Raw genomic sequence first — 15,556 nt, 5'->3', positions numbered from 1 at the left:
GTCTGAGCTATCACTGGAAGGTATATTCCATTGGCAAGGTTCTCAACAATCTTCTATCCCGTTGCAACTGAGGGGAAGAATCCGTAAATAGTATGAATCAGACTGTCGTTGAGATGAAGTTCGTTGCAATGTTACACTCGACTCGGATTGTGCTGACGGGAAGTACGTCCACAGTCTGATCTGACTTGTAAAATTTACTTGGATCCTTCTTCAAAACCTGTCCTTTTGTGAAACCCAGTTGTAAGTAGGCTGTTTAGGTTTTCTTATTGGTAACGCCACGTAGCGCTCTGTATGAAAATCACTGGCTGTGCTGTGTGCAGTCTGTGGCTAGTTTGCATTGTTGTCTGCCATTGTAGTGTTGGGCAGCTGGATGTGAACAGCGCGAAGTGTTGCGCAGTTGGAGGAGAGCCGACAGCAGTGGTGGATGTGGGGAAGTGAGATGGCGGATTTTTGAGAGCGGATGATCTGGACGTGTGTCCATCAGAAACGTGTGAAGTTGATGTTTCAAAAGTTATTCTGATTTTTTATGTATGTACTTATGTCATAATTCCTGTAACACTGATGTACACGTTTATTTCTATTCTTTTGTAAAGCCCGTATTACTGCAAATGTTATCTGTATGTTCTTTAATGATGTATTTTGTACCTTTGTTATTGTATTCTCATGTTATAAAATTGTAATTGACACCAGTTCATCAAATTAAGTAACTTGTAAACATTCATTTCACTGCACACGTTTCTGTTGGTCATAATATATGCACAGTATGTGAGAAGTTGGGACTGTTAGTGCTTGCACGTGTGTTAATAATTCAGCAAGGGACTCGTTAACAGCATTGCTGGTTCTAAGGACAATTCCAAAAACTTTGTGAGTGCACAAGTGGTGGTTTATAGACTTGCTATATTGTCCGCAAGACTCTTCGATGGTGATTGTGCACCTGCACAGTCGCAACGGATGGCTGCTAGCCATTTCTACAAGGACTACAGTGGGTCTACACCTTTGATGACTCACCAGTACCATTATTTCTACAAGGACTGCAGTGGGTCTGCACCTCTGGTGGCCCACCAATACCGTAATCTCTACCAGGACTACAGCGGGTCTGCTCTTTGATGACCTACCTACCAACATTCTTCAAAACTTCGACTGACTCTGCAGTGGGATTGCTCTGTTGTGGCCTATTACCTGTCTGCATGTCAAGAGTCAGCACTGTCTTTCCGTTGGAAGGACAACACTACTTCTTCAAGATTGCATGGAAATCCACTACTTCCATGTGCATTTTCTTTTACTAATGAGACTTTGTGCGAAAAACTGTAATTACTACTGTGATGAATGATCAGGACTGTCTTTACGGACTGTAAGAAAATTTTAGCTTTTGACTAACATTGTATCAATAAGTGTGTGCATTTGATATCTTTGTTATTGTAATTATGAAAAAAAATTTTTCAAATCTGTATTGGCCACTGCCCAAAACATTTTGTCAAATTTTTTGTGGGGAGCGTGGGAGCTATGTAAGTAGGCTGTTTAGGTTTTCTTATTGGTAACGCCACGTAGCGCTCTGTATGAAAATCACTGGCTGTGCTGTGTGCAGTCTGTGGCTAGTTTGCATTGTTGTCTGCCATTGTAGTGTTGGGCAGCTGGATGTGAACAGCGCGTAGCGTTGCGCAGTTGGAGGTGAGCCGCCAGCAGTGGTGGATGTGGGGAAGTGAGATGGCGGATTTTTGAGAGCGGATGATCTGGACGTATGTCTATCAGAAACAGTACATTTGTAAGAATGGATGTCATGAACTGCTATATATATTATGACTTTTGAACACTATTAAGGTAAATACATTGTTTGTTCTCTATCAGAATCTTTCATTTGTATGCCTATCAGTAGTTAGTGCCTTCAGTAGTTTGAATCTTTTATTGAGCTGGCAGTAGTGGCGCTCGCTGTATTGCAGTAGTTTGAGTAACGAAGATTTTTGTGAGGTAAGTGATACATGAAAGGTATAGGTTAATAATAGTCAGGGCCATCCTTTTGTACGGATTATTGAAAGTCAGATTGCGTTGCGCTAAAAAATATTGTGTGTCAGTTTAGTGTTGATCAGAATAGGTAAAGAGCGAAATGTCTGAGTACGTTCAGTTCTGCTCAGCTGTTTGAAAATCAAATAATGTAAGAGATTTATCAGCACAGTAATTCACCAATTTTTCTAAGGGTACGTTTCACAGTAGGCGCCCTATTGAACATTTCTGGTTAAAGTCAATCGTTGCATTTACAGCCCTTATTTCAGATTTAAGTGTACTGATGTTAGCACATAGCTCAATATCTTTTCCAGACTATTTTAGGACTTCGTTTAAATCACCAATATCGCATGCATCCGGTTCTATTTCCACAATGTCTTTTTCACCATTACTATCCAGATTCAGTTTGTTGATAGTCTCAGTGATATTTGGGATGCTGTTGTACGTCTCCAGTCCAATCAATGCAATACTCCTTTCACCAATGCTCAAATCAATTGGCGGGAAGTAATTTGCACGTAATACAGATGATCGTTCTTTTAACATCAAAGTATACGACATTGCATCTGAACCTCAACTGATGAAGGTATGTTTAACGCCCCTCCTTATATAGCATGCTTCTTGTTCTTTGTAAGCGTCGAGAGAAACATGATGCATAGATGTCCACAGAGGTATGTATTAAAGCCCTGATAATGCCGATAATTGATGAACACACTTCTTCAGTGAGTGAAGTGTTGTTGTAATTCTTCTGTCCGTTGCAGGTCACCAAATGAGTCGAAACAGTAGACTGTATCCGCATTTTTCATAACATATGATACCCAGTGGGTGCCGGGGCCTCCAGCAACATCTGAATTCACAATTCCACATTCACCAGTATTCCACATAGTCTTCAGTAATGTATCCATCATAAATACACCATGGAACCTTGGAATGTTGAATTTCTTTCTAACAAACTTAAGAAGATCAGTATTTGTGAGTGGTCGGTCTTGTACGACTGCTAATGGGCTTTCTTTTTTATTTATGAATAGACCAAGCCCTTTCCTGTACGGTTTCAAGTATAGTCCTTTTCCGATGGCTGTGGCTTCCATCATGCAGTTATGTCTTCTTGCTTCTTCTAACTGCTCTTGGGAGCTTCGCGCGCTCTTGATCGTTCGAGCAATAGCTGCAGCACCACCAGCGAGGGACCCTACCGCCTAGAGCGCGGAGAGGGCCGGGATGAGAAATGGAAGAAAACTGCCAGATGTCTTGGGTATTGGTAGAGCTCGAGGTGCTTTAACCGATCCTCTTCCTCTTATTCCTGCACATTTCTGCTTCAGTGTGTTTATAGCTGCATACATCGCTGTCAGGATACAGTTCTTCAAACAGCTCTGCTTCCCGCCCTTGTCCTTCTTCTTGTTTAGTGCACAACGTGCAGCATTCATACGTAATTCGCTTGAAATTCATCACTCCTAAACCCAACTTAATTTTTCCTCTCATGGTTTTATCAACTGCAAATGCTGCGATGCGTTGACCTATACCAATATCCTTTCTTCTCCATATCGCCTTAGCCTTATCAGCTAAGATCCTATCTACAATGTGGCGACATGATAGATCTTTATTTGCAGCGTATGCAATGTCATGTTCCATACACGCTTTGTCAAGCAGATTAACCCCCTTATCACCTCGTGCCAAGCGTTTCTGAAGCTTTGTCCCAGGTCCACAGTAGTTATACCTAGTGATGTGTAATTCCACTAGCAGTTTGTCTAGAATATCGCCACCTCCTGTAATGCCTCTCCTAGCACGCATGTTATGCTACTGCGCTGGTTGTGGACTGTGCGTCCTCATTATATAGCAAATCGTCGGCATCAATCCAACTGTTTTGTGTAGCAGGAAAACAAGCCATTTGACTAGTGCTTTATTTCCGCGACATCTTATGACTCTCTCCACGAGAAACACATCCGGTTCTGAGCTTTTCTGCAACTCCTCGGTGTGGAAGCAGCCTGCAATTTCTTCACCTTTAATATCCTTCAATATATAAGTTCTAGGATTCGTTCTTTGCACCTTTGAAATTGTAAATATCTCTGTTGACCAGTTCGGTAGGTATGATTTCTCAAATGCTATCTTGTGTTTCGAGATACGTACCAAATCACCTAGATTACATTTCTGTCTACGTGGATCCATCATTTTAATGCGATAGTACAGCGTATCCATGACTCCATTATCACGAACGTCGATTAGTCTCATTTTTATTGTGGTATGTTTCGTTCGATTACACTGAGCAATTATTTGTGAGAAAATATCTGTCCATTTGTATGAGCCGCGAAGGTTAAAACGCATCCACATTCTACCTTTTATTGTTCTGTTCAGACGCTCCACGTTACTTGCCTTCAGGTGAGTGAATCTTGAGTGGTGATGTATTACGTACCACTGCTTCACGGTCTTGAAATACCTATTGTAACTCCTCGTCGTGATCGGTTTGGAGGTTGTCTGGGCATCGACTCGTCCCTGTCTGTAGCAAACGCTCAAAAACTTCCGCGACATTTCTATCCGTTTTTGTTTTGACAGGTAATGCCCAGGCAAATTTGGAGTATCAACAACCATTAAAATATATTTGAATCCATTATTCTCATGTGAGTATTCCCTCATATCTACAAAATCAGCTTGCCATAAGTCATCCAAACCTTTAATCATAACATGCCTACGAGGGTATGTTCTGTGTGCTGGTACGTGCAGTTCTCGAACTACTGTCTCCATATTTATTCGATGATACCCCTCTCTCTAAGCTCAGAGATTACTGAAACAGCATCATTCGAATGAGCTGTATTACCTGCAGCAGCTGATGCCGTGCGCAGTCATAGTCGATCTATTAGCTCGTTGGGGTCGTCATAATATATATACTGCGGGATTCGATTGTTCACTGCTTTATGCTCAATGTCAATACCATCACCGCTGCTGTTGCTGTTGTTGTTTTCGCCAACAAGTATTGGTTTCACAATGGTTTTATATTTCATGTTGCTCAGGCTTTTCGCGATCATATGTACATCAGTCGTGTGCAGTATTTCACGGAGTGTTCCCCTATCATTAACTGAATAATTTATAGGCTTTTTGGTAGGTCTTAGTAAAATAAGATTCATTAAGCTAGGTGTTATCTCAAACCACCTATCACGAATCTGTATTGTGTCATCAGTTACAGTTATAGGATGCATACCCAACATGCACGGTCTTCCCCTGCTAACGCCGAATGTTCTATCTATCTGACCACAGGCTACCCGCTGTGACAATCTACTGAAGTCGACGCTGTTTCTCACGTCAGCTGGCCCCGACAGTGGCTGTTACTCCTGAATAAAGGCGCCCACGGTACATCCTTAACACGTTGACAGATGAAATGGCCAGCGTCTCCCTACCTATAACGGGGAATGCCCCATGGTACGAGCATGCCCGCTCTTGCTACGATCGTGTTTGGTGTTATTGTGCGTCTTGCCCATGCTGTGCTGGGCTGTAATGCCGACGACTAGTACAAGGTCTGAGAACGTCCCAGTCACATTACACGCTCAACTATTCCTTTCGACTGTAGTGACAGGCTCTCTCTCTCTCTCTCTCTCTCTCTCTCTCTATCTATCTGTCTCATTCACACACACACACACACACACACACACACACACACACACACACACACACACACACACACACAAGCACGCACGCACGCAGTAGCTATCTCAAATTAAGTTACGGTTGAATGTACAACATGTTCATGATAAGATGTGTCTATCATGCTGAACAAAGTATTGACATATATTATTAAGTTTAATCTTGAGTAACACACTGAAAAGTAAAACGTTTGTTATTGCTTTCTGATAAATATGGGAAAATAAAAAGAAATGTGGGCTACACAAGCAATCCGCCCGGGAAGTTCGCTATCGCCAGTACGCCACAGCTCTTTTCATCTTATACAGTGTATTTTCAAAAGTATCAAAGTCATTGCCTAGTAATTCTTCCGTTACATCTTATTTAAGCAGCAAGTAGACTGCCAAGTTCCTGCTTTAAACAAAAAGAGTTATTATGGTGCTAACTCCATCGTCCTATATCCTGCTTATATGAGATTGAGCAATCGAAAGGTATATGCAAGCATTTTATGTAAAATTAACGTAAAATATCTTAAGATAATCCCTTCACGTCTAAATAAATTGACAATCTTGTGACTGGATGCAGGATTTTTGTTGTTATTTTGCACAACTTACATAGTTGCGTTTATACTGCTATTTCGAGGTAAAATTGAAAAATTCAATTATCAACATTAGAAAATGATTAATAGTATTTTACTATTTATTAAAGTAAAACAGCAAACAGACAAATAACATAATAAATAATGTTACTCAATTCTTTTTCTTTGTGAATCAGACTACATTATAACTTTCTCCCCTACTAAACGTAGCTGTTTTTTGTAATTGCATGCCGTGAATGTTTTTTAATTAGAGCTGCAAGATATATGTTAAAAATTTTAAACTTGTGTAGCTATGGGAGTGTTTTCTAACCAGTTTGCTTGGCTAGTTTCGCCGATCCAGAATTCTGTTCATCTTTCCATCAATGAACATTCCTACGCTATAGCTGAGTATAAATGGTACCTGGATGAATAAAACAGTGAAAAATCTCTGAATCCTATTTATTTCTTTCCTTCTCTCGTACCCAGCGCGTTGGTGTGGTAGTTTAGACGATACGTCGTATTTGGTGTGATTCAAATCCCCGCCTGTGCATCCAGACTTAGGATTTCCTAATCACTGACATGAATGATGGATCAAAAATTGCACTGCAAATTTTTCCACGGCTTCTTAGTTCGAGGTGGTGCTCTGTCCTAATAACCGAACGTTCAGTTCTAATGTCCTTTCTTTTACTTCTTGCAAAAATTATATAACGAATATATGAATCAGGAAATAAAGTAGCAATTACAATCTCTGAACGTAAATTTCTTTCCTACTTAGCCCAAACTTCACGTGTCAACTACAACTGCCAACATCCCTTCGATTTTCTACTGTTCTTATTTTCGCGTTGAGAACGTTCTTTATGAACACACTAGTTTTTGTCGTTGGTTGTAACGTGTAAACAGACAAGGTATCAAGACGGAAGTACCATTTCGTGGAATGAACGATTTATTTGTCTTCAGCCACGTTAAGGCAAAAACTTTTCTGCAAACTGGGGTACACAACTCTTATGCGTATAAGATATTGTTGGTGCGGATAAAGCTTTATGTTCCTGACATCAAACCGAAATATAGAAATCCTTCTGTGCATCATGTTGACTGGCGACACTGAATGACAGTGCCTTAAATTTTCTGTTTACACCTCTGCTTGCCGTGGACAGGCTCAAACGTTTTAAGCGTTAAAACGATTTAGCTTATTGCGCTAGTACGTTGGTGAGGAAGGAACATTAAGCAAAACAATCGAACGAAGACATGACTTTATAGGTCAAATAAAACACCACAATCCGTCCCTCGTAAACATTCTAAAATTTACAGCTCGAGGAGAGAAACGACAAGAAAGACGCCAAGTGTTATGTTGTGAACAAACCACAAATAATGCCGAGTCAGTAAGTATCGCTTGAGGACATACAACAACCAGCCACTTTTTATAAAATTAGTATCAGATTCGATAGTTGGCAGTATTAAATCTACAGACATAACTGGCTTCAAAAGTAATTTCCAAATAGACACGAAAATTGTAACTACAAAATCTTGCATGCTTATTGGTCTACATCTTGTAAATATTATTAAAAGATGTCTTCCTGCACATCATGAGCTACGTGTAAAAATATTTAATTGGCACACCGGTATTCAGGAACATATCCCATCGTCAGTGGCATGTGATACAGATAACAAACAAATAAATTTATAGAATCGATGTCTGTAACACCAGAGCATTTTTCATACATTACAGAGGCAATATAAGGTTCCTTACATATTGCGTACGTGCATATCAAATAACGTGCGTGTCAGGTATGGAATCGTTATGGTGTTAAAATTGATGTGGCTTTGGGAAATACAGAAGCCAGTCGATATTTAAATTCTAATTATAACCGTGTGTTTGTTATCATGACAGAGTCCGGTATGTCTCTTACCTCTGTCAGACGCTAAATGGCGACACTTCTTGTTCGTAGTGTACACTAGTGTCACGAGATGAAAACATGTATATATACCGGGTGATCAAAAGTCAGTATAAATTTGAAAACTTGATAAACCACGGAATAATGTAGATAGAGAGATAAAAATTGACACACATGCTTGGAATGACATGGAGTTTTATTTGAAGCATAAAAAAACAAAGTTCACAAAATGTCCGACAGATGGCGCTGGACAGCAAAACTGCTACCGTGACGGGTGAGAGGTACGCCGATATGTTACAGAATCGCATAATCCCCAGCCTGGCTGATAAACACCTGCTGGAAGGTACGATGTTTATGCAGGATGGGGCTCCACCCCATATTGCTAGACGCGTGAAAGATTTCTTGCGCGCGTCGTTTGGTGATGATCGTGTGCTCACCCGCCACTTTCGTCATGCTTGGCCTCCCAGGTCCCCACACCTCAGTCCGTGCGATTATTGGCTTTGGGGTAACCTGAAGTCGCAAGTGTATCGTGATCGACCAACATGTCTAGGGATGCTGAAAGACAACATACGACGCCAATGCCTCACCATAACTCCGAGATGCTTTACAGTGCTGTTCACAACATTATTCGTCGACTACAGCTATTGTTGAGGAATGATGGTGGACATATTGAGCACATCCTGTAAAGAACATCATCTTTGCTTTGTCTTACTTTATTATGCTAATTATTGCTATTCTGATCAGATGAAGCGCCATCTGTCGGACATTTTTTGAACTTTTGTATTCTTTTGGTTCTAATAAAACCCCATGTCATTCCAAGCATGTGTGTCAATTTGTACCTCTCTATCTACATTATTCCGTGATTTATTCAGTTTTCAAATTTATACCGACTTTTTGATCACCCGGTATATAATATTTCAGAGATAACATGAGACCTGTAGTACAGGACTCTTTGTCCTGACCACCATTTCCATATTTTCATCTCGTGATTATAGTGTCCAGAACGACCAAGAAGTGTGGCCGTTTAGCGTTTGATAGCGAAAACATGTATACACAACAGCCTATGCACCACAGAGGTAAGACAGATAAGGAACCCTATCGTAATAACAAAGAAATGGCTATAATTAGATTTTAAATATCAACTGGGTTCTATGCGCTGTAAATCCACATCAGTTTTAACATCACAACTGTTTCATACTTGACACACACGTCGTCTGATACAGACGCACACAAAATGTAAATAGCTTTATATTTCTACTGTGAGGCATACAAAATGTTCTTGTGTTGTAGACATCGATGTGTATACATTTATTTGTTGGTCACCTGCATCAGAGGCCACTGATGATGGGCTATATGGCCGTAATCGGTGTGGCAGTTAAACATTTTTACATGCAGCTCATGGTGTGCTGTACGATTTCTTTTAACAAAATTATATCTTTACTTTAGATCAGTGATTCCCAACCTGAGGGTAATTACCAGCTGAGGGATAAAATGAAATTTTCTGAGGGGTAAAAAGAAAAGGATTCAACTGTGCTTCAGTAACGAAACTAAATTATTTTTGGAAGATCATTACTACTATTAACATTTCGTAGAATTGTAAACCTGATTAAGTTTTTCAAATAATAAAAAGGAAGGAAGATTAGTGTTTAATGTCCCGTCGACATCGAGGTCATTAGATACGGCTTCAACTAATAGCAATAATAATAGCAATAGCTTGTGAAACGAACTTATGAACATATTCCTCACACAGACCGCCGACTACATACATACTTTGTACTTTGTACCATGCATCCATGACAGTAAAGCTGAGACATATACATCAAATATGACTAAATATCTCATGAAGATGCGTTCTCAGAGTTGGAGGTAGTTCCCGCAATAGACTAGAAATTGCTTCATTACTCATTTCGCAACAATAAAGAAATTGACAGCACTACACAACAGTAACTAAGTAATGAGTACTACAGTGCTGTATGGCCCACACATTATTATTATTGTTATTATTGGCAGTGGTCAGACACAAAGCATTGTCAGCCTGAAGTCTTCCAATTTCACCCATTTCGCAGTTAAGTAATCCAGCAATCAAGCGATCTACAGACAATAACTACAGTGCACCCATTTTAAGTTGGTTGATTTTAAATGGGATTGCAGGGATTGGGTCAAGCAAGTATCGCTAGGGGTAGGTGTGGTACAGAGAAAGCACATTTTGTAACAAGTGTCTACCCTCCCGGCGGTAGTGGCTGAGCGGTTCTAGGCGCTACACTCTGGAACCGCGCGACCGCTACGGTCGCAGGTTCGAATCCTGCCTCGGGCATGGATGTGTGTGATGTCCTTAGGTTAGTTAGGTTTAAGTAGTTCTAAGGTCTAGGGGACTGATGATCTTAGAAGTTAAGTCCCATAGTGCTCAGAGCCATTTGAACCATTTGTCTACCCTCAGTATGGATACTTAGCTTCTGAGAGGAAGTTGTAGATAGGACTCGTGATTCCCTGAGGACAACTTCATCATCCTTTACAGAAGGTTATTAGAAAGGAATAGTATCAATTGTCACGTTGACTGATTAGTTCGTAGTTTAATAAAAAAAGCTCGCAAAAATTATCATTTATCAAAAAAAAAAAAGAAAATGGTTCAAATGGCTCTGAGCACTATGGGACTTAACATCTGTGGTCATCAGTCCCCTAGAACTTAGAACTACTTAAACCTAACTAACCTAAGGACATCACACACATCCATGCCCGAGGCAGGATTCGAACCTGCGACTGTAGCGGTCACGCGGTTCCAGACTGAAGCGCCAGAACAGCACGGCCACACCGGCCGGCTATCATTTATCAATCGTCACTTTAAAAAATGGAAGTGTTCAAAGAAAATTCTTTATCGTTGTTAAGTTTGGTTAGGTACTAATGTTGTTAATGGTGGGGAGAGGGGGGTACGAGCTCAGGGATAATGTTCCCAGGAAAGTTTGGAATCACTGGTTTGGATGTACTTTCTAACGCAAGCAAAAGCGAATGTGGCGCTGCAGTAGTATACTGGTCAATTTAAGGCAGTTGTAAGGTGAAGAATAAAAGTAAGCGCACCCAGCTGTAAATTAGATGTAAATATACTAGACAAAGGTAGCAACTAAAGAAATGTTTATTTTTTACAGAAGAGGTGCAGTGTGCAAAATGCTGTTGGCACGAACTTACTAATGATGAAGATATAAGTGTTTTACACCAACTGAATTTGAGTGAAAACAAAACGCCTCTAAACTGATGTGAATAACTGTGCCGAAATGAAGTTAGCTGGTAAAAGATCCAGATGGAGAGTTAACACGATTGACTGCAGGGTAATGGAGCAACATAGTACGGGGTACAGCGCAGGTGCGCCGCTTTCGCCAGCTCACCTGTGGTGTCGACTTCGGCGTCGGCTTCGGCTTCGGCTTCGGCTTCCGCTTCGGCTTCGGCTTCGGTTTCAGCTTCGGCTTCGGCTTCGGCTTCCTGCGAGAGGGCAGGCGCGGGCGCCCAGAGGCACAGCCAGAGAGCAGCCGACACGACGAGCCAGGCGCGCCTCATGTTGCCTGCATGGGGGTCGGCCGCGCTCTGCCGCCTGATGCAACAACGCCCGCGCCACTTACGAGGAAGTCTTGCATTACGCGCCAGACGAGATAATGGCCACCGTCACCAAACACGGCGAGCGCCTCTCACAGCGCGCAAATCGAGTCGCCAGCCCTTACCGACACGTCGATCTGTACGTACGGTGGCACTCGCCATCAAAAAGAATATTTCTTTATGCGAATGAGCCCATGCAGGAGTTAAAATAATTGAAAAGCCACGATCGCTTCAATATCGTTTGCTAGATGACCGGTTTCAGCACTCTGAAGGTGCCATCATCGGATCTTTGAAGGTATAACATAACAGGTTTGAGGGAGGGCTATATACAACTATTACAGAACCAAATACCTGAAACGTAGATTAACATTTATAAAACCATATGGACATCATGGTAAATGAGGCAGACCATCTGATACAAATCATTGTCACAACCAATAAAAAATAATAAAAAAACTGCTCTCATGGTTGTTCTTTCCACAAAATATAAAACTGAAGCCACCAGATGAAACTACCACTGCTCGCCTAACACCGGTCGACATCACCTTTAGAATACTGCTAATGTTATTTATATGTTTTTTAGGAGGGCCTACCTTGGTAACAAAGTAAATACTTGTTATACAGTCTAATACTGTTTACAGTGTTATAAATGATATAGCAGAAAGCGTCGGAAGCTCTTTAAGGCTGTTCGCAGATGATGCAGTTGTCTATAAGAAGGTAGCAAAGCCAGAAGACATTAACGATTTGCGGAAGGACCTACAGAGGATAGATAATGGTGCAGGAACTGGCACTTGACCCTGAACGTAAATAAATGTAACATATTGCGAATACACAGGAAAAGAAATCAAACTACTCTACGACTATGCTATTGATGACAAACTGTTGGAAGCAGTAACCACCGCAAAATGTCTAGGAGAATCTATCCGGAGCTGCTGTTAAGTGGAATGACCATATAAAACATATAGTAGGAAAAGCAGATATGTGACGGAGATTCACAGGAAAAATCTTAAGGAAACGTAATTCTTTCACAAAAGAATTGGTTTACAAGGTGCTTGTTCGATCGATTCCTGAGTATCGTTCATCAATCTGGAAATCTTACAAGGTAGGACATAGAAGAGATACAGAAGATGCGACGAAGAGTGACGCGCGTTTCGCCACGGGTCGCTTAGTCGGCCCGAGACCGTTAAAGAGATGCTCAAAAAACTGCAATGGTAGGCGCTACACGAGAGCCATTGTCCATCACGGCGAGATTTTCTACTGAAATTACAAGAGAGTACTTTTCGGTAAGAGTCGTAAACGTTCTACGTCGTCCTACATACGTCTCGTGAAACACCACGACGATAAAATTCGAGAGATTATAGCTAATACAGAGGCTTACCGACAGTCATTTCTCCCACGTGGTATTCGCGAATGGAACAGGGAATGTGGGATCAGTTAGTGATGCCAGAAGCGCACTCCATCACACACCGTCAGGTGACTTACACAGTATTGTTGCAGATGTACGTCTAGACAACACAACTAAGGCTGGTATTGAACTTTCGTATTTCTTTGTCAAAGCTGATATGTCAAATCAAATTAACCAACCAACCATTCAAAGAATTTGATGGTGTAATACGGAACTTTGACAAATCTCGCCTGTCATCTAATAAATATGATCAATAGAGGCTCGCCGTAGATTTAATCATAAAAGTAGTTCGTCTTCTGTTCACTGCAGTTGTGAAATGTAGCAGCTTGGAGCGCTGGCGTCGCTACAGCTACTTCACGTCTCTATAGTGTGTTTGTAAACATGGCTTCAAAGTTGGTTTTGTTCAATAAACTTGCTTCGACAAGGGTGGTTGGTGAGCAAGGGGCACATTGCATGCTAATAATTGTGTGCTGATGGGCAGTTGGAAAATGTTGCAGGCGATTTCATGTCCACAATCACCGCTACAGCGATCCACTTCTACTGTACGTCTGGAAACATCCAAGCAGCTTTTCAGCAAGCCGGAATAGACGATGTGGTCACACCCTAAAATAAAAAAATTCTTTCTTAGCTTTCCATTCTACTCTGTCTATTTTTGAACTCTGGATGCCGCAAGTTAAAAAGCGCTTCATCTGTTTCGTACTTTTTATTAATTTTGTAATTGTTGGAACACTAATTCCATTAATTAAATTATTGAAAAATAAAAATAGTTCTTATTACCCACATAGAGCACGAAAAATTTCTTTACCTTCACATATTCCCTCTACAGTGCTTTAAAAATCGCTTCACACGTTTCTGGAATTATTTTGGTTAATGTGCAATGTGATATTCGAATGCTGTGTTGTAAACTAGAGTAGCCCTCTCCTGTATCAAGAAATCACAGTGTCACAGTTTGCCTGGTTTCTGCACATATATCATTTCTCAAGAGAGTATTTTGTTTTTCAATATGAGGAGGCTCTTTAATGAGCAAATACTGAAATACACTCTCATCCACTCGTAAGTAATTTATATATAAAACTTGACGTCCTCCACTTGCAGCTCTCGTAACAAATTTTGCTGAATGCTTTCACTATATCGAAATAATACCTATGGTTTCATCCAAGTATGTTTCTTTTTTTCCCGCCGCTTTTCTTCCAAATACACACACAATGCAATTATGGTACTAGCAACTGCAGCGCATAATAACAAGTTGTTGTTCCCCACCTTGAAATTTGACAAAAAATATGACGACTGGTAATACCCCTTTTAAGCGCCACGTCAGAGATCCCTGCCTAAGAAATTTGACAAATATTTGATCATGTTTCTTGGTCAAAGAAATATGATAGTGTAATACCGACCTAATTCACAACCATAACACCACCTTTCAGCCTAACCTAAACCTCTGGCTACACAACAGGTCAATCTGTCACCATAATCTATATTCCCAAAAATACGATGGGCGTTCTATAAGTAATGCAACACATTTTTCTTGTCGGCCATTTTCGATTGAAAAAACGCCGATATTATTGTGGACCATTGTGTAATATTCCCGCTTCAGTCGCTATACTTTCATGAAATTCCGATAAGTGGCTGCGCTATACGCAGCCCTGAAAATGGCGTCTGTCACGGAGGTACAGGGTGTTTCAAAAATGACCGGTATATTTGAAACGGCAATAAAAACTAAACGAGCAGCGATAGAAATACACCGTTTGTTGCAATATGCTTGGGACAACAGTACATTTTCAGGCGGACAAACTTTCGAAATTACAGTAGTTACAATTTTCAACAACAGATGGCGCTGCAAGTGATGTGAAAGATATAGAAGACAACACAGTCTGTGGGTGCGCCATTCTGTACGTCGTCTTTCTGCTGTAAGCGTGTGCTGTTCACAACGTGCAATTGTGCTGTAGACAACATGGTTTATTCCTTAGAACAGAGGATTTTTCTGGTGTTGGAATTCCACCGCCTAGAACACAGTGTTGTTGCAACAAGACGAAGTTTTCAACGGAGGTTTAATGTAACCAAAGGACCGATAAGCGATACAATAAAGGATCTGTTTGAAAAATTTCAACGGACTGGGAACGTGACGGATGAACGTGCTGGAAAGGTAGGGCGACCGCGTACGGCAACCACAGAGGGCAATGCGCAGCTAGTGCAGCAGGTGATCCAACAGCGGCCTCGGGTTTCCGTTCGCCGTGTTGCAGCTGCGGTCCAAATGACGCCAACGTCCACATATCGTCTCATGCGCCAGAGTTTACACCTCTATCCATACAAAATTCAAACGCGGCAACCCCTCAGCGCCGCTACCATTGCTGCACGAGAGACATTCGCTAACGATATAGTGCACAGGATTGATGACGCCGATATGCATGTGGGCAGCATTTGGTTTACTGACGAAGCTTATTTTTACCTGGACGGCTTCGTCAATAAACAGAACTGGCGCATATGGGGAACCGAAAAGCCCCA

At 41.2% G+C, this 15,556-nt stretch overlaps 1 protein-coding gene across 1 annotated transcript in view; it reads right to left on the bottom strand.

Moving 5' to 3' along the window:
• Nucleotides 1–11,643, bottom strand: part of LOC124555737 — a 233,210-nt gene extending 221,567 nt beyond the window's left edge. The window contains exon 1 of the mRNA XM_047129760.1: nt 11,445–11,643. Coding sequence (XP_046985716.1) covers nt 11,445–11,613 — 169 coding nt within the window. The 5' untranslated portion in view covers nt 11,614–11,643. The remainder of the gene's footprint in view (nt 1–11,444) is intronic.
• Nucleotides 11,644–15,556: the final 3,913 nt, after the last annotated feature.

This window comes from Schistocerca americana, chromosome X (genome assembly GCF_021461395.2).
Source record: "Schistocerca americana isolate TAMUIC-IGC-003095 chromosome X, iqSchAmer2.1, whole genome shotgun sequence".
Classification (NCBI taxonomy): domain Eukaryota; kingdom Metazoa; phylum Arthropoda; class Insecta; order Orthoptera; family Acrididae; genus Schistocerca; species Schistocerca americana.
Note: the sequence above shows the minus strand (reverse complement) of the source record. Positions and strands in the feature narration are given on the sequence as shown.